Here is a 20,916-nt window from a genome sequence, read left to right on the forward strand (position 1 = left end):
ATGTTTAGTGCACCTGACTCTCAGAGTCTAAGAACCGATTTAGAAGAAATACAAACAATTTAGTTGTCATGACACCAAAAATAATCGAAAAACCCATAAGCACAGAATGTATAGCCATAGGTAGAGCAGAATTTAGGTATCGATCCCCAAAATTGATCGATTTAGGAAATCAAAGATCGCACAAACCCCAAAGGGTTTGGATACACTAAACTATTATAATTTTAAACAACTTTTCATCCGAAACTCGTAACAAATAAAATTATCTAGAATAAAAACAATCACCGCATCCTAAATATTGTTCGGATGGTGGGGGAAGAAAGAATACAGACAACAACATAAAACGATCGCAACACTTTAACGAAAGTTGTTGGAAACGAGCGACAGATAGCTAGAGAGAGCCGGTTAAAGCTTATTGTTGTTATGTTTTCTACTTTGCTTCATGTTTTGGTTTTCATTTACTGTTTCTGATGGTAATTTACTGGTGGGGTCTGTGGGGAACCAGTAGACGACTCGTTCGTTCGTACGTTCTCTTTATCTCTCAATTGTACAGGTTGAGATTTTGTGGATACTTTATTATTAATTTTGTTGGTGTTTTTCTCTGTGTTGTTGGTTTTTTCAGTACGTTTTTTTGTCTTGTAGGCGATAAAGTACCACAAACATTTTTATTCATTTTTTTTAATTCACTACCAAATACCAACAACCACAGGGCTTAATGAGCGTACGATACGTACGACTGGCTGATGGACTGACTGACTGGTTGTGTAGATTGTAAATAAAAAAATAGTTCTCGATAAATGTTGTCGTCTATAGGCTCTCAGTTTGCTCGAAAGCTTCGTAGAATAATGTCGTGACAGAATTTCAAAAGAAGAACACAAAAAAAAACAGTGAAGTGAAGTGAAAAAGCCCGTTCACAACAGATTTTTTCAGTGAGTTCTGAGATGGCTATAAAAGAATGAAAAGCAACTACAACAACGAAAATAGCAACGAAAAAAGAAAAAATAAACAAGTACTTTAACTGAATGGAAAATGAAATAACACGAATGAATCTATAAAGAAAAAAATATTTTATATGGAAAAAATTCTTAATACAAAGTTTTTTTCTTACTTATTTGTTTATTGTGTTATTTGTTGTAGTTATTATTTTTGTTGTTCTTAATGTTTCACAAGTTCTGTTTGATTATTTAAACAAAAAAATAAAAATAAAGTGAAAAAGCTATGACCAAAAAAAAAAAAAGAAGAGAATAAGAAATAACTCGTCACATAAATATATTTTGAAGTGTTTTTTTAAATATGTAAGGTCCAGTGTTGCCAACACTTGTAAAGGTATAAAGGGGATTTTCCCGTTGAGTCTCTGAAACCCTTAACCACAAAATTTGCCATCCATTATAAGGTTTATTTTAAAACATAAATGTAAAAAAATATATTCAAAAATAAAATTTTCTAAATTCATTTTCATATTTTTATTTAGAATATTGTGTTGTTTTGTCTACGAATTGCGACATTGAATCAATTTCCGTCATTAAAATTTCACTGACGTCCTCATAAATGTATAAATTATAAAAAGAGCTTATTTTTTGCATAGAATTTATTTATAATCTATATTTAGATTTAGATTTTTACGTATTACGAGTAAATTTTTGTGCCAAATCGACAATTATTTATTATTCAAATTATTATATTGTTTGCCCTTTGTATTGAATATTGCTATTTAGGGAAATTTTGCAAATATTTTGTTTATATTAAAAAAATATTTTGAGTTTTTAAGCATTTTTTCTTGTTGTTTAGGTGATTATAAAAAAATTATTTTGATTTACTTTAAACGACATTACTGCCGACATATTACTTGGGTGTTTTAGGAATTACAGGTTGGAAAAAAGTTTTCAAAACATAAGTATAATTCTCTTCTCTTAGGGAGAACTGTAAAACCCTCCCTGTGTACTTATTAACGAAACATTTTTAGAATTAATGCATGCGTGTTGGTGTGAATTGTTTACAATATATATTTCTTTCCAACGAAACAAATCCGATGTATTAAGTTCATTATTTCAAATTGATTTCTACTGTCTGTTAGCCACGACTAGCTCAATAGCATTTCAAGGTGTTCTGCTTTGGATATTTCCAAATCCGAAAATAGATGGAGTAATTTAGACACCTGTAGAGAAGAAAAGTTAATGTGGCGTTGATGCAATGAGAAATGCACTAGTTAACATATAAACCGAAATAGGATGGATTTATCGAGGATGCTGGCAGTAATAACTAGATCCTGAGCGCTAGGCAGACATGCAATTCCTCGTGGGCTCCCCTTTATTGAATTTTATCGCAATTGCAAGCACAGAGATAAGAAACTATTTTCCATATAAAGTTGGTTCCATAATCAACAACCTTAGTGATTCATATTGGTCCAGACGCAACGACCTATTTTGATATCTCACACAACAGATCGATTGTCGCATAATTTTGCCGAAAACTGAGATCATTCAAGGTTCTAACTTCGTTTTTATTACAAAGCTATAATAGATATCGAAAAAACTGAGCAATTCAAAGTCCACGACGAATCGAAGAGATTTGTCAAGATCAAGATCTTTTCTCTTAAATTCTTATAAAATCTTATTGTCTAAAGATCACCAGCGAGACTAAGTATTTAGAGACGGGATAGAGAGTGTATATGTTTAGTCCTTTCACTCCTAATGGAACATAGGACCGAAACAAATTCATGATACTCTTAACTTTTGCTATTAGTTTTCCATCTATAGATTTCAAGAAAAAGTGTCCAATGTAATAACTTTTCAAAGTTCACACCAATTGGGAAATTTATTTCAATTTCTAAGAGTGTTGGTCCTTACAATCCAAGAGCTTGTCTAATAACGCTTTTAGTGAAGTCTTGATTTGTTAAGATCAACGAACGAGATGAAGTATTTGGAGATGGAGCAGATTCGTTCTTTATTTGGCGTCTGCTAGTGTTTGTAGGTCTGCCAGTCTTCTAGAGACTTGCGGGTTAAATTCGTCGGGTAAAATTGTCGAAGAGTTAGCTCATCTACTGGCTTTCTCATAGTGTGTCCTAACCAACCAAATTTCAGCGAACATATACTCATGTAAATCGGAACTTGGTCAGTGCGTTTCTGAAAATATATCTGACACACACATTAACAAACTGCTTAACTCTCTACTCGATGCGTTTCATGGCTAGCAGCCATATACAAGCAAAACTTTTACATTCGAATTAAAATTTTGGAGTTTGGTGTTTTTTAAGATCTCCGGAATTTGATTAGTATACCATCAACTTGATTTGCCCAGTCTATCCTGTATGTTTTCCTTACTGTCTGCACTCTCCAGATAGCAGACAGTATCAAGATTCTCAGAATAGCTAGAATTGAGCTTTCCACGATAAATATATAAGCATTAACTTTGTTCTTGATGTTGATATCTCAGCAATCACATTTAAAGTCATTCGGCATTCCATTCAAAAAAAAGTTTTTTATATTTTAAAACTTTAGTTAATTCTCTTGAACTTATTAAAATATTTGCGGCAACTCTGGAGTATATATATAAAATATTGTTGTCGTTGCTTGTTGATTTTTTTGTTGCTGTTGCTTTTTTTTGATGAGACGACGACGGACTACTGTTTAATAATGAATTTATTTATTTATACATTTATGAAAATGAAGCAACAGCAACAACACTCATACAAAACGGCAGAACAAAAAAAAAATAAAACAAATAAAGAACATATAAGCGTATGAATAACAATAAAAGCAACAACAATAGCAATAGCGAAAAAACTCTTAACTCAGCACTTTGTACGAATCGGTTTTGTAGTAGTTGTTGCTGATTGCTGCTGCATAGTCAAAGTTAGTATGATTATTTCGTAAATATCATGACAATTTTCATGTTTTTTGTTGTATTTACTTCTTTTTTTATATCATTTTTTTGTTTATCTTGAATTTCTTGCACCGATATAAAAAGAACAACACCAACAAACACAGCAACAGCAAAAAAATGGCAACAGCAACAGAAAATACAACAACAAAAGAAAAATTAAAACCGATACGTTACGATATTTACTACTCTACTCCATTCGTCGTAGGCAGACGTCGCAAACGTAGACATTTCAGAAGAAAAAAAAAATATCAACATTCCTGAATGTCGTTTTGTATTCGTAGTCTTGGTCTTGGTCGGTGGTGTCGTATCTCGTATAAACGTCCATAAAAATACTACGAGTACAATCGGTTTGTATACGTTTATAGTGTGGATGGTTGTTTGCTGTCATATGTACATATGCGTGTGTATGTTTTTTTTTTTAATACTGAACAATCAGTTTCAGTATGGGTGAATAGGAATTCAAGATTTACTCGAAGATTGTAGTGTTTTTTTTTTATTTGGTTTCATTATGATAGTGTTAGTAGTTTGGGTTAGTATTTTGGTCGCAATTGTATTAAATTATTAGAGTTACCGGATTAAATAACTGCATCTGAAATCTGCATTGACAGCAATAATTTATTTAAATGTGGAGTTGTCACATTTTGCTACCCAATATCTAATAGAATTTTTATTACATTTTAATCACAGAAGTTTTACGTATGTATGTAAGTTCCTGGCCTGTAGTCCTATCCCACGGCGTTACTTTTCAACCATAGGATGATTTAAAAATGATCGACCACCACCACTATGGCTTTTGTAAAATCCTTGTATAAGCTCTTTCCTCATGTACTTAAGCCATTTAATCTCCGACCAACGCAGTCCCATTGCTTCCTGTCCATGCTCCTTCAAATGATATCAGAAGCATTCCTCTAATAAAATAGCTTCTGTTTATTTGGCAACATCACCTAGACAGGTATTTTGTAGAATAAAACAGGATCCCCATAACTTCGATCTAACCATTTAACCCATGCGACAAATTTACTTGTGTATGGGGGTGGAATGTGATCCGCATACTCTCGATTCATTCTGTAGTCCATTTTTGTGGTGTCAACTCAACATTAAGTCCAATAGTTATTCCTCTGCTAGATCCTAGTGCACGGCAACATCACTGAACTATTTATAACTTAATAAACATAATCTTCCTATTATGCCCATTGCGTTCAGCAACCAAATTTCGATATATCGATTTCTTAACGGGGAAACTTTATTCGATGTTTATAGTTGATGCTTCACTGTTTCTTTGTTTATAATCTGGTAACTCCATATTAGAGGGTACTCTATTTATTGCACACACACACACACTTATACATATTAAAAAAAAGTGCATTAAGTGTAGTAGAGTGGGGGTAGATCAGTTGTTGTTGTGGGTATAGTTGTCGTTGTTTTTATAAGTAGTAGTCGGCAATATTACTGCAAACAATGATTTTTTGTTAATGTTGTTGTTGTTGTTATGGTTGTTGCTGTTATTATGGTCTCGTTCACCAATAAAAAAAATAAAAAATAAAAACAAACACTATAGATACAACAAATAAATGTGTTGTCAACCGGAATTTTCATTACTCGTTGATTGTACGCAATAAAAAAATTTACGAGTTTGTAATTATTTATATTATAAAACTGACGACAACAACTACAATAACAATAAAAGCAAGAGTAATGCAGCAGCATCAAGCAATGGCCAACAGAACAAGGCACTCAATTGCATCGTTAATGTTGTTGTGCTGGTACTTGCTAATGTTGTCGTCTTTTTTGTCGTTATATGTCATTCAGCCAACAACACAAAATATATTGACAATATTTTTGTGTTGTAATGTTTACCCCTAGAATATTTGATATCTGGTAGTTTTTTCTTATACTGAAATACACATTTATCTAGCATTTACAGTTCTTCTTCTCCAGTTTTTTGATTCTGTCACAAAAACAAACTTTTCTTTTTAGTATGTTATGTATCAAATACTTGTGTACACATTATCATCATCATAGTATTATAGTTTTTGTTGCTCTTTGAGACAGTCAAATATTTCATTGCACCAAAAATACACGACGAGACAGACATATGATTTCATTCCAGACTTATTAATTTTTCAATCATGTTCTTTCTTTATGTTGGTTCTTTTTTATGTTTTTGTAACAAGAACCAAATTTATACATGCATATTTATGTATGTGTGTATATATTAATCACATAAAACTCTTTTTTATTTGTGGCCATAATATTTGATTCCGTATTGTATTAGATCTTATGAATATAAATTATATGTTTTTTATGATCGCACAATACAATTTGTTTGATGTTTTTTTTTGTAGTTATAGGTAGGTACATAAGTAGGTTAACTTATAAGTAACTAAATTTTTAACAAAGCTAACTGAAGGCTTTTTAATCCGGCTTGTTGAGAACGAAACAAGTTATACACCTAGACCGCTACCAGACTTATAGCCTCTTCTCTGCATGGAGGATTTAGAGAACGAAATTATAGTAACATTTAAAAACGAAATTGCTAGGGAATAGGTTCTATGACGAAATGGAAGATATTGCGGGTCTTGACTCTCGCAGTATACTAGGTTTTGTCAAGGGAATTTGTCACATCTTTGAATGGGCTTTATAGAAGGACAACAATTTTCTCTCTCATCTCTTTACTCTTTAGTGTACTGACATGGCAAATATCTATCCTTTTTACCTATCTTCTTCTTTCTTTCTGGTTTTTCTTGTAGTGTTTTTGTTTCTCTATTTTTGAATCGTCACTATTTAAAGGGAATTACAATGGACCTTATGGTCTCCGACTGGATATGCATCTTTTTATAGTGCACAACCCTTCCAAACCAAAACCTAGGGATAATATATCTGATATAACATCACTCTCAGCTATTTGGAAGTAATTTAGACAATGACTTAGTAATGATTCTTACCATCATACTAACCACGGACATGCTTCCACTGAGGAGATTTCTTGTTATTTTCACAAGACAATATTAATGTATTAACAAATTTCGCTTAATGTTTGCAAATACTCCTTTCATAAATGGCTAATTTCATTTTCTAAGGACTTCAAAACCACATCGCAGCACAGTCTGCGGTCGTGTAGAGATTGGCAGTAACATAATAGATGTTATATCAGCTCTTCGTCATCTAAATAATATCTCCAATAACTGTATGTGGATATCCCATACGATCTGACATGCTTCCAGTGAAGCAGTACGCAATGATTCTATAAAAAGCCTTAACGAATATCTATCAAGGGCCAAGGGTGTCAAGGCGTTTGTCCATAAACCACTTGAGTTCTGATTTTTCTATTTCCCATTCGTCAATCATGCTCGATTCTGCATCTAGGGGAGCATGAATATCCTTTTGCGACACAGTTTCGTCTAGGGACGATCCGTTAATTATGTATTCGTTGGCAATTACATTTCCCCATGGAACTCATATCAATTCGACAAAGTGTCATCAAACTTGGAATATGGAATGAATGCAATAGAGAATACATTTCGACCTTAACACTGTCTAGGTGAGAACCTTGAGAAATGATCGATATCTCGGTTCCCTTATGTTTCGCAAGGGCGTGTAGATGGCGTAACAGTACCAACCTTAACATTTACTATAGATTGAGATCTCGCCATCCCACATTGTAGTTTTTAAAAAACAAGCACTTTGTTTTTGATGTTCTAATTTGTCTTATATAATCGGTCTAGTGTATCTAGTGGAATCATACTTACGACCTCCTAACAGATAAAATAATAGCAACTAGCCTATGTCTAATTAGTGTAAATGGATGCCTTAGTAGTGTTGTAGTCTGCCAGTACGAAGGTTTTCGATTTCCACCTGATACTCTGGTAAAAGTGAGCACAACAGGCCTAAAGGTGACCTAAGAACACTTTTTCGAATCTGATGTTTTTATATTACATACATCCCCATCTCAAACTAACTAATAAGTTATATTACAATTGCCAGTTCTGACCAATTGGCTCATACAGATCCATTTAGATAAAAACTACATGCATCTTGATTTTCGATCGCTGTTTGAAACTCAACTAAAGATCTTGCTTAAAAATTGTTTAATACAAATAAACACGAGCAGTTTACTTTAATTGTGAATTGAATTACTAATAAACCGAGGTGGATTTTTAATTTTTTTCTAAAAAACATAAATTTATTTACAATTTACATGTAACACGATAAAATTACATATTTGCATAATAATTTGTGTTTGTCTTGCAACAATTTGTTAACTCAACAAATAAATTTAAAATAAACTGAACAATAAATCATTATGTATTTCATCTAATAAAATGTTACATGATAAATGGCCCCTCTACTACATTATCGTTTCAATCAATTGTAAATGAACCCACCTACATAAACGTGTGCTTTTATAAAAAAAAACAACAAAGTTACTCTAATACTATCACACCGTATAGTAACATAGATACACACATCCAAGCAAACATACCACGATGCCCACTCAAAAAGTTGATTGTCTTCTTCTTGTTGTATTTTATTTGTTATTGTTGTTGGTGGTGTTGTTGTTACTATGTCTTTCTTTCTTGTTTATGTTTGGCCTTGTCGCGATAAATGTAAACATTTAGCAAAACAATGTTGTTTAGAAAAAAAATAAATACTCGTAAGAAAAACAACAATACTGCTACCAGCAGTAAAAGCAACAACATTAAAACTTGATGCGTACAACTTCTACTACTATTATTAAACTACTATTTACTAATACAACAACAACAACCGCCAAGATTACTACGTCTACTACGAGTACAAATAATAAAAAAACCACAACTTGTACATACATGGAGTAGTAGTGTACAAGAATAAATACTACGTTTAAAATTAATAGTTGTATGATGTTGATGATGTTTATTATAATCATTATCATCATCATTATTATTTCGTTGTCATGATAATGATGTCGATGATCATGATTATGATTTGGGGCTAAACTATTCATACGTAAAATATACAAAAAGCACGTCTTTCAATATCTAGAAAAATTGTAACTTTTTGTTGTTGTTGTTGTTGTACGAATAAACGTTTCTACGTAAGTACATATAAACATTTGTGTGCTGTAATCAAGAACAGCAACAAAAAACAAGAAAAAGTACAAGAACGAAAAAAAATAACACAACGAATGATGAAGATTGATTCCATTATTGTTGTTGACGTCGTGGTCGATGCACAGTGGTTTGAATTAGAAGTAACACCACGATCGCAATGTTATTGGAAAATGCGTTATCACCTGTTGGCACCATATTCATTCAAATCCATTTTACACATTCCGTGATAGCATGGAAGCCGGATTTTCAATGTAGATGCCCTCGCCCGTTTCCGTCTTTATTTCCCGTCCCAAAATTTAAAACCATCCGAACAACAACAAATTCCCTCGAAGGTATCGATACCCCAAAATTTCTCTTGATCTAATCTAATCACCCCATCTAATGGCCCCATTTCGGGCCCATGGTTTTATTACATAGCGCTCAGCACTTGGAGTTGATTCTCTTTCCAGATGTTGGATGGTAATTTGAAATATCGATTCATTAATTTCGATGCATCATCGGATTCAGGCCAGGAGCCCTCACTCTAGCAATGGTTGGCAGTTAACAATGCATAAGTTACATGTAGCGACGCCTAAGTTATTCAAATATCTACCTTAACTACCGCTATAATTTTCAAATGATTCTACTGTACATCGTAGTCTACGATAAGTTACGTTGTATATATTATTAGTCGTAATCGTAATTTTGTTGTTGTTGCTGTTTATCGTCAACAATAGCAGCAACAACAACAACAATGGTCAAGTCAGTCGTCGGTGCTTGATTTGTATTGTAGTACTATAAAGAACAACATAGCAATGACACATAATCTAAATTTATGATGATGAAAATATTTCTATACATAAGTATATAATTTTTTTAGAATATTATAACAAAGACAACAACATCAACAATTTCTTAAACTTATGTATGTACCGAGTACTTGTACACAACAATTGTTGTTGCTGTTCGTTAGTTGGGATTTTTTTTATATTCATTGTGTATTTATGTATGTTTGTATGTAGGAATGTTGTAGCATTAAGTATTAATTTGATGCAGAAACCTTTATCTTCACTTCAGATCATCGTTTTAACCGCAATTAGTTGTTGTTTGATTTTTTGTCGGAAATATCGGCAATAAGAAGAGGAATTTTACAATATTAATAGTTCATTGACATAGGTTTTTCTATTCATCAAAATTCCATTGATCTGAGAAAGTACGTATTACAACATGTCATAGTAATTTTTATATTTGATTGAACATTGTTGCAAGGAAAAATTTTTATTGGTTGATAAAATCAATTTTATAGGAAAGAAACCTTAATTGGTGGAATGATCGTGTCGTTAGAAATTTTACCGCTAGAAGATTTTGTGGATCAAACAAAGATAGTTAGAAATTGTTTATGAGGTAATCCAATTCACGGCCAGATATCACTGATAAAATTTGAGGTACATGTAGATGTACATATATAATCAAAAACCATGTATCTACCCATCAGCGCTTCTGCGTGACTTGTTATCCTGCAGTTCGAATTCCACAATAACCTAGTTAACCCACTACTGTGGGTTACCTCTAGCCGCGAGCTACCCAGATGACTAAAATGTAGTTTTATAATAAGAGGTAGTCAATCGCTACTCTGTGAATTATAAAAAGACAATAAGAAAACTAGTCTAAAGGTCAATGCATGGCAAAGAACCTTTTTGCTTAAGTTTGTTTTTAAGTGTAAACTCTCTAGATTTCTTGGGGACTGTAATGTTTTGACTGTCTCCACCCTCACTTACGAAACAGACCCTAAAATGATAACTGTTTTCACTCTAGTTTATACAGATAAGATTAGCCAACCAGGTGGTTATACGTTAGTGGAAATTATTGTCTTTTTCGGATACACCAACTCTATGTTAAAATTCTGTGTTTTCCACTCTTTTTCATAGAAGACTTTTACGCATATGTATGTCCAAACTGCTATTATATCGAATAAACGGTTTGTATTAGTAAATCTATCCGTTCAGAAGATAGTTTATGGATATAACGCTTGAAAGTCAGTAAAAACATCAACATCAAAGTCTATCAAACATTTCCTCACGTGATTCCTTGTTCCGATAGAAATATTACTAGAAACACGAGTGGCAATATCATTCAATTAATCTTAGTTTAAGCCTTGAAATTATTCATAATATAACAAAAACTTGTTTCAATATCTCCACTATTCCAGGATCTAAAATGAATCGTGACCAAAAGTTCGCTCCTGTAGACTAGTGAGTTGTGTCCCAGTCTGTCAGTAAAGGGTTTCACGGAACGATTCTCCCAGATACTCTGGTCTGTTTCACTACAACGGACTGAAGGACTTATATAGCAATTCGTATATTATTGTTGTAATATGTGTCTCTCAGTTAGTTTGTGGTCTAGTCTATCATAAAACATAAAGGAGCGCATAACTGGCCCTATGGAGGCCTCTAGAAGTACTTCTTCTGTATTTTATGTAATATGCATCTTCCTTTCAAACTAACATCGTTGCAATAAAAATAATTGTAACAAAAATATTATTTGATAAGTTTGCTTAAAATAAATATTTAAAAGCTAACTGTAAATTAAAATAATTGTAGCATTTAAAATAAGTTTAAATCGTAGCATTTAATTAAAATCAATTTAAGTTATTCAGTCAAGTCTGTATTTAAATAATTTTACATTAAACCCACGTAAAAACCTTCAGAATGTTGAATAATTTACACAAAGACGTTTTTTTCTCAAAAAAGATCACAATTTCTTCTTAATCAACAACAATAAGACCGTTAATCTTAAAAAGTCTTGAGAGCAAAAAAATATAAAACTAAAATATATACATATTCAAATACAAATTCTATTGCCAGACATTAACTTCAGTAGACCGGCGATAAATACTATTTTTACGCAAATTAAAATAGACAAACAAGAGCAAAATACATGTGCAAAAGTTAAAAAAATATACATACTTATAAATAAAGAATCGTACAGAATCATACGGAATAGTAGAAACATTCAGAGATGCATATATTCCCAGGCAGATATTTTAATCCCACTTTAGTTCGCGAATAACTTAGACAGACTATCTGTATCTATCATCCATGTGGTGGATAGAAGGGATTTATAGTTATAAATAGTAACAAAATTCCCATTAAATGAAGAATACAAAAAAATTAAAAAAAAATTGCAAAAAAACATCAAATAGGCTATTGCTGCTATAGAACAGAGACAACAACAAATGAAATGAAAAAAATAATTCGTCTGACTTTGGATGGATGGCTGGTTGGTCGGATGGATGGATGGATGGACATTTAGTATACACATAGATAGATAGATGGTTGAATGCTTGGTATGCAATGCATTCGTTTAGAAATTCTTTAATGCATAATAATAAAACTATAATTGATAAGGACAATGATCTCTAACTCAATTTAAGTTTTATTTATACATACATATTTAGTAAATGCTTGTTAATAGTTAATATGTCGTTGTACTTAAAAGACTTAATAGGAATTTAACATTAACATTTAGTTTTCATGTAACAAATAGCAATCGATCAAATCAAATCACATGAAATCATATTTGTTACACCACACAACATAGTAAGCAAGTAAGTAGCAACAACTCAGTAACAAGAACAACCACAACAAACAACGACTATTACGGCAATAAATAAAGTAAGAAACAGAGCTTAAAAAGAGTGAGTTCTAAATATGTAAAAAAAGTTAGATTTGATGATTTTTAGACAATAAAATTTTAAGTCTGACGCTTTCATGGAAAAGTGTCTTAACTCAGAAGATCCTGTATATCAAAATGCTCTGGCCCGAAAAATAAATTGACTCTTTTGGTACTTGATAGAAATTCGTTAAAGCTTATTACTGGCAACTGTATGATTGGAAACATTCTGGGTAGCGTAACAGATATTGAAGAAGCATTTTAGACTGTACGGCTCTTCAAGAATGAATATTGATATATTCTAGGATTCTCTCAAAAAGGTGTCACTAACGAATTCTAGAATTCTCTCAAAAAGGTGTCACTAACGAATCTAATCAAATTTGTACCGGATAGTTTACTTTGGTACCATAGGAATAAAAGACCAATGAGGGAGACATAATTGTAAAGCTATGAAAATAAACCATATGAACTCCATATAACATAACCTATCGGTCTTTAACGACATTCCACAATTAAAAGTATATTATTGTCATATCCGAACTTAGAGCACAAGATATCGATTGCTTAAAGGACTTGGTGTTTCATTTAACACATAAAAAGTCCTTAATCATGGATCTGTAGCGCTCTTTCATTTTGGACCGCAGAGTTATGAAACCTTGAATAAAAAACCTATTACTTTCAACATAAGAAATGATCATCTTCAAAATGTGTTCACCCAGTCGTAATTGAGGTCTGAGTTGGGGAAAAACTCTCACGCCATTGCCATTATTTTTAAGGACGATAAGTATTGTGATTTCGTTTTACCTTAAACGTGAGATTACCTTTGATTACCTTTAAAATCTAAGAAAAAATGTGTTCACTCCTATTAATGATAGATCGTACAGCAGATCGAATAGCACTATGCAGTATGTAGCGCAAACTTCTTTTAAAATAACATCTATTTACTTTCTTTTTCTTCCGTATCCAATGTTCCTTGTTCTGATCTGCACGACTCCTAAGTTTTTGGATTTAAATAATATTTGAATTTTACACAAAAACGATTTCATTCCATTTATGTTCTGACCACAAAACTACCAAACGAATAATGGAATTATTTATTAAATGTTTAAATACAATAAAGAAAAAACATATGTATGTACATACAAACATATATTTTACTATGTATGTATGTAGAAGTATAAATAAGAAAACTTCTAAATCAAATCAATCGTAACAAAAATTATTTGGGACGCATCGTCATGGACGCACTCAAGTGAACATTTTGTTTTATGAACATACGTTCTGTCGATCGGTCGGTAGGTTGTTCTTTCAGTTGGTAGTACCAAGATTATAGAGACTATTACAAAGTGATGTTGGAGTGCTATACAATCGAATTGGTTTAATGGTTTAAAGAGTAAAAGAAGTTTATATCAAAAACAACAAAAGCAACAGCAGCAGCAGCAATAGTATTAAACGTAGTAGTAGTAGTAAAGTAGTAGTGTTGGAGTTGTAGGCAAAGTAAGAAAAAAGAAAACCTGTATAACAAGAATTGGTACCTGTTTATGTTTTTTTTTTAAGATATTTTTTGGTATGCATACTACAACGACTGACTATAGTACGTACTTTGGCTGCTTCAACAGCCAGCAGAGATTGAAAGGTTTTTATGTAATGAGTGTGTGTATATGTTTGTAAGTATTATATTCATGATGGTGATGATGATGATTTTGTTGTGTGCCCAACTAACAACACAACAACCTCATCATCATACTACAAGATATATACAAACATAATAACCGACCGTTCGACTGACATACGAATAAATTGATAGACCATAGGACTGACATAACGACGGACACATATTTTTATAATTTGTTGTTGTTATTATTATTTTAGTTGCTGCTGGTGTATGTTTTAGTACGTATTGATCGTATTTGAGGAAGAAAACAAAATCAAGAAAAAAAGAGCAGGTCAGACTTATAAAAAACGTATAATGAAATCTTGCATTTATGTTAATTAGACTGGCCAGTTGTGATTTTTTTGGAATTTTTATACAAACTTATGATTATAAACAGATCATTGATTACCTGCGGCAGTTTGAAGACGTTTGAAGGTTTGTCATACAAGTTGGTTAAGGTTTTATTGTTTGAAATTTTAAAATATCAAGGATATAGTAAAATCTATACTTAATCATTATAGCATGTTAATTTTGATTGAGAATCATTTTTAAAAGGAATTACATATATTCTGTTGATTAAAAAACTCTGTATCCTGTATCCGTATTCCTTAAAGTTTTCAATCAATGTTCCTAAGAGATTTTATATTCCGTAAAACATCGTTAGGAAATTCTCCTTTTCCTTTCGTTTGGGTAATCTTATAAGATTTGTGTGCTCCTATCCTTCATAGAAGTTCCATTATTGATGGGATTCTCTTGTCCATCAGGTTAAATTCCCTTAATAGGAAGTGCATAAACCCTTTCATTACCAATAATGTAAGTTTTTCTATGCGCCATATTTAATCCAGCCCCTTTTACACATTCTGAAGGTTAGGTATGACGGTAAAATAGATCTCCGTGTATCTCCCAGCATATATTCGTCGAATAGCAGCAGATTTCCACTTGACCATTAACCTCTATCAGGAATCAACGACTCGCAATTTCCGATCATTTACGTCTCGATCAAATACGTCGAATATTTGTATATAATCGTCCAATAAGGAATATATTAAAACTGCTCGTAACGTTTCGTAAGTCTGTGTTTATAAAGCAGTTCGGAGTAATGTTAAAGAAGGTTCATTAACTTCTTTACATTTACTTTACCAAAAAAAAAATAGTACATAATTGGTTCTTTAGGGTAAAAAAACTAAGTTTAAAATTGAAATTTATATTTCCTAATTAATGTATTAGCACGGAAAGTCTGGTCATCCTTAAATTAATAAAATTAAGCAAAAAAGAGAACAACATTCATAAAGAATTTTTTAGTTATATGATCGTTCTTCATAGTACGACTAGAATTTGAGAATGTTAGGCGGTATGTGCAGCCGTAGTAGTAGAAAAAAAAATGTAAGAAAAACACAAACTAGGATGGATGGATAGATTGCTGGCTGGTTGGTTCGCTGGCTGGCGGACTAGATAGATTCGCTAGATTGTTTGTTCAATCGCCTGCTTACTATTAGTAGCAGAGACGGACGGACTTGTTTGTTAGCTGTTTAGTCGGGTTGGATGGATAGAAATTATTTTCTTGTTGTTGTTGTTTTTGCATTCTAGTGAAGTGTGTGTAGATTTGAGGTTGCTTAGTGTATGAACACTAGCACGAGTACGACTCACTCAGTGACTGATTAATGTTGTTGTTATTGTTGTTGCAGTAGTAGTTGTAGTAGAATTTGTTTATTTATTTATTATTTTGTTGTTGTTCTTTTCTTGATGTTTATTCTCGTTTCGTCAGTCTTTTTGTCCGTCCGTCAGCCCGTCTGTATAGTATGTTGTTGTCTTGGGTTGCGTTCGTTGTTCGAGCGCGAGTGTGCTCTTACGAGAAGGCCAAACGATTAGTTAGCTGTCTGTTGATACATCGTGTTAGTATGAGTTCAATAATCAGAGTGAGAAGTAGTAGTATTAGTTGTTAAGCGAAAAGATAGAACACAAACCGTAAGACGGTTATGGGAAAAATTCTCAAAGAAAACTAAATACAGATGAAAAGTGATCAAGTCATATAAACAAAACATTTTACTGAACTGAAAATAAAAACATTATTAACAAACGGACCGGGCCGGTGTACTCTGACGTGTGAAAAATACTATATATTCGCTTTTATTTCACTTTTTTCGTGTTGGTCTAAAATAATAAAAAAAAAAAAACTTTTTAAAATAATTGATCAGAACTATTTTTGGATTAAACAACAACCACAACAAAAATAACAACAACATCGTGGTATAAAAATAATAAAAAATATAAACAGCCATAATGAATTCACAACAAAACAAGATTGAATGAACAATTTAATAATAGTACGAAAAAAGTCTAAAATTTAACACAACAAATTAATAACAATATAAAAAATTCTAATGTATTATTACAGAATTATACGTGCGTTATAAACAACAAACTTAAAAGCAAAAATTTAAAAGAAAAATAAATACTTTCGGAAAAGTTTTTTATTTAACAAAGTGCCAAAATATAAAAAGTCGATAAAAACCATCTTGTTGCTGCTTTAAATGATCTCCATTGATGAAATTCCCACTCAATCATTGTGTTCCTTCTTGAATTGATGATTTCAATAAAAGATAACAAAAAAAAACATAAATAAAATAGTATATGAAAAAAAGAAATAAGTGAATTTTATTTATTGATATTGAATCGGCTCGGATTGTATTGAAACGAATTGGTATTTTAATAATGAGTGTAGTGGTAGACATTTATGTGCGTGTGTGAGTTTTAATTGGATATCTTGATTATAGCATGTCAAATGATGAATACAAAACATCTTTGCTGAATTATAATCGCTTTTATTTTGGTCAACCCACAACAAACAACAACAACATCAACTATTGCAACAACAATTACTACAATAACAACATATATCAAACAGTATTTCCAGCAAAACAAAGTGATAAAAACTCCATAGCATCAATAATAACTCCCTCATCCCAAAAACCTACATACCAAACGGATGATGTTAATGACAACAACAACAATAATTACAACAACAGTAACACTGATAAACGTGTTATAGGTTCCCAATTTGTGCCTATGAATCTAATAACAAATACGGGTTTGGATTTAAGTCATTCCATAAGAAAACCAACATTTACAACTTACTACAACAACGAATCATTAGCTCATAACAACAGCAACAATTCATATGTTTCATCGCCCTCATCGTCCACCTCAACATCAATAGACGTAGAAAACGACGATAACGACGATTGTGGTGAACGGATTATGTCCCCCGTAAGCATTCCATCCCACCAGCAAAAACCTCTTCTAAACGATACTCGCAATCCCAGCCAAAGTGCCTTTACAAATATGGAATTGACAGCGGGCTCAATACCCTCCGGATTTCCGCTCAACTACCAGCAACTCTATGCCAATAATGCTGCTCTCTATGGAACTCCCGTTATGTTTTCTGGTGCCATACATGCTGCTCATGCTTCTTATATGGCGGGACTACCTTTACATGCGGCTCTATCGCCGAATGAAACCTATTTGAAGGCCATACAAGCCGCTGCCTGTGGCATATATAGTCCTACGGCTTTAGCGCCACCACCACCTCCCCCTGCCTCATCTGCAACTGCTCTCAATACTTCGTTGATTTCCGGTAAACCCTCATCACTGCACAATCCCACAGCTTCTTCAATGATGGCGCTGGCGCCTTCCTCACAACCTATGGGAATTTCCAAATCACCTCAACAACAACATCATCATCAGCAGCAGCAATATTCGCCCAATATTGCGAATAGTAGCATAGCGGAAGTTGAACAACAGAAAAAGGATTATCATGTACCACCATTAAATTCACAAACATCGTTGAGATTAAGTGCTAGTGGCAGTGGTAGCGTCAATAACAATAACAGTACAGGTACCTACCTGAACGATAAAGTGAATGAACGTTTGACAAGTGTTGATGCCTCAAAAGATTCGCATTTTAAAGTGCCAAATGGCAAAGAAGGATCGCTGAAACATCGTATTTTACGACCACCTAGCAATAGTGATTGTGCAACCGAACCAGCTAAAACTCCTGTAATGAGGTATGTACTATTAATTAGTTGATAGATAAGTTCCCATTTTCAGTAGGTTATGAAGAATACGTTTTTTCATTCTTTTTCAAAAACGTTTCCCCACTCAATAATCAAGTAATTTTTGGACATTAAGTTTATGTAACATTTTCTTGTCAGTAGACATTTTCCAGCCATGAGTTAAATATTTCGTTAGTAAAATCTTCTCTGAAAAGATACTGATTTAGTTTTTTTCCTAAAAAGTTGTATTTTAAATAGAAACCTTTACTAATAAATATTTTGTGTTTACTTTCAGAACTTATAGCAGCACTACAAACTTCAAGAAAGGAAACTATATTGAATTGGCTAATGGAGCTTTACGCAGAGTTGAAGATATGCGTACTGAAGATTTCATACAATGTGCCGAACGTAGTCCACATCATCAGTTGGCCGAGTCTACTGTAGTTAAGATCAATACTAGTCTGCCCACAACGGCTGTGATAACATTTAGTTATGATAGAAACCGATCCAAGGTAATGAATTACTCGATGTCTTCAAATTACCATAAATATACTAATACTTATTTACTCTTTATAAAATAGGTTGATATGGAAGTATCTTTGGATCATCCATTCTTTGTGTATGGTCAAGGTTGGGCCTCATGCAATCCCGAAATGTCTATGAAAATGTTTGGACTAAAATGTCAACGTTTACAAGTCGGTGATATTTGTATATCGCTGACAAAGCGTGAACAGCCAAGACAATCCACGCCACCTGTATCTCATACGACTCAAAATAGTTCGTTAACTCAATTAAATGAGGCCTTGAATTATCAGAGAAGACACGCACTGACTGTGTCCAGCCCTAATGCAGCTAATATTAAGTCACCCTCATTGCCCACCATGAGTGCAACAACAGAAATGCCTTATGCTGCCGCAATGAATGCTCATGCTTTCTCAATACCAGTACCACAGGCAAATCATCATCTGCAACAACAACAACAGCACCAGCAGCAGCAACATCATCACCATCAAGTACAACAACAGGCTTATGCCGAAATGGCCAAGTTAATGTCTTCTTATGCCTACGCTAAGGGACTGCCACAACTGCCTCACGAACAGTTAAAAGAAGTTGTTATGGATGCTGCTTTGTTGCAAACTTTACCACCAAAAATGATGTCAGCTTTTTATCAAAATCAAATTTTTCAATTAGCTCAACAACAACAACAGCAGCAGCAGCAAGAACACTTAAGACAAACAGAACTGAAAAATAATCAACAAAGAGTGATAGCAAATGCTCATTACAATGTGCCTTCTACCCTAAACAGTAGTCATAGTCCCCAACCCACCGATTTGGAGAATAATCTTAGTCAACAACAACCACCCCAAACTCAACCTTTGGATGTTACCATGTCTCGCAAAAGACGCTGGTCTGCTCCCGAAAATATGTTCGATGATGATGAGTCAGATACTCAGCCACCTCGCAATGGATCATCACCTGCCACTGCCAGATCGTAAAATGAAATTGAAGAGATGAAACCGATCCTCGGATGGGAAAAAATCTATGAATTAATTGAAGCAAACAAACAAACCAACCAAGCAACCCCATTTAAAAAATGATCTCAAATAATTGTAAACAAATGCTATGACAATGGATGGATTATTGTCCTGTACTTTTTTGATCGATTTTTATTTTATAACTATTATTATTATTATTTTTAATTACGAGTTACTTGTAAATACTGGATGACTGCAAAAGATGTCGCAAAAGATAAGTTTAAAACTTTACTCAGCACAACACGAAATGAAAGGAGAATTATTAAATAAATGTATGACTTTGTTAAGTGTTTTTTCTTTTTAAATCAACCAAATATCGAAACTAAAAACTCTGGGTGAAGAGTCTACTATATACATATAAATTTGAAAGTACTATTTGAAACTAGACTGCAAATATATAGAACACATTACAAGTAAAAAAATAACAACAAAACAGCCATATAAACAATAATAATTTTATTCTTAAGCTTAGTTTAAAAATATAATAAACAAAAACCACAATAAAACTGAATATTATTTTAGTCATTTGAACCAATTGCCAATTCAAAATATTACCAACAATTTTTATAAACAAATAATGAAAAAAAAGAAACAAATCTACACCTAAACTCAAGAAACAATAATAAATAAATACGAGAATAAACCAACAAATAATAATACAGCTAAAAGTCATATATAATTAGATCCATATTTTATATCTATATAAATTACAAACATATTAAAATAAAATACTTATATATCAATTATATACAATATACTACATATGTTAACACATACAGACACACATACAAGCATACATAAAATCAGGGTTCATACAATAAAAACAAAAAAAAATTATACAAATAAATCTATATATGTATACACATTTTGTAAATATGTAAATTTATGTTATTGTATATTTTATTAATTGTTCGTAAATAAATCTTTAGATGTTAAACAATTTTTTATAATGTCAAAAAAAAATAAATAGTTCGTTGTTTTATTTACGTAAAGTTCGAAAAATAAAAACGTTAAATACAGAACAGACGAAAAGAGTTAAAGAGACAACCAAC

At 32.5% G+C, this 20,916-nt stretch overlaps 1 protein-coding gene across 2 annotated transcripts; it reads left to right on the plus strand.

Annotated features, from left to right (window-relative positions):
* Positions 1–684: 684 nt before the first annotated feature.
* LOC119612701 (putative mediator of RNA polymerase II transcription subunit 26) lies at positions 685–20,816 on the plus strand. Of its 2 annotated transcripts, none has more exons than XM_037968551.1 (4): positions 685–926; positions 16,553–18,341; positions 18,625–18,841; positions 18,911–20,816. In XM_037968551.1, exons 2-4 carry the CDS (start codon positions 17,053–17,055, stop codon positions 19,823–19,825), a joined length of 2,421 nt encoding a protein of 806 aa, XP_037824479.1. In that variant the 5' UTR covers positions 685–926; positions 16,553–17,052; the 3' UTR covers positions 19,826–20,816. The 2 variants fall into 2 exon arrangements, with proteins under 2 accessions (XP_037824479.1, XP_037824486.1); XM_037968558.1 differs by having other exon boundaries at positions 16,673–18,341.
* The last annotated feature ends 100 nt before the right edge of the window (positions 20,817–20,916 follow it).

Source organism: Lucilia sericata, unplaced genomic scaffold, assembly GCF_015586225.1.
Source record: "Lucilia sericata isolate MDLA Ls3-8-SP2 unplaced genomic scaffold, ASM1558622v1 Contig000036F_arrow, whole genome shotgun sequence".
NCBI classification, from domain to species: Eukaryota; Metazoa; Arthropoda; class Insecta; order Diptera; family Calliphoridae; genus Lucilia; species Lucilia sericata.

Excerpts from the sequence above, each read along its gene's own strand:
- LOC119612701 (XM_037968551.1), top strand. The coding sequence starts at position 17,053 with ATGTCAAATGATGAATACAAAACATCTTTGCTGAATTATAATCGCTTT. Across the intron at positions 18,342-18,624 it reads GCTAAAACTCCTGTAATGAG|AACTTATAGCAGCACTACAA; the intron begins GTATGTACTATT and ends GTTTACTTTCAG. Across the intron at positions 18,842-18,910 it reads ATGATAGAAACCGATCCAAG|GTTGATATGGAAGTATCTTT; the intron begins GTAATGAATTAC and ends TTTATAAAATAG.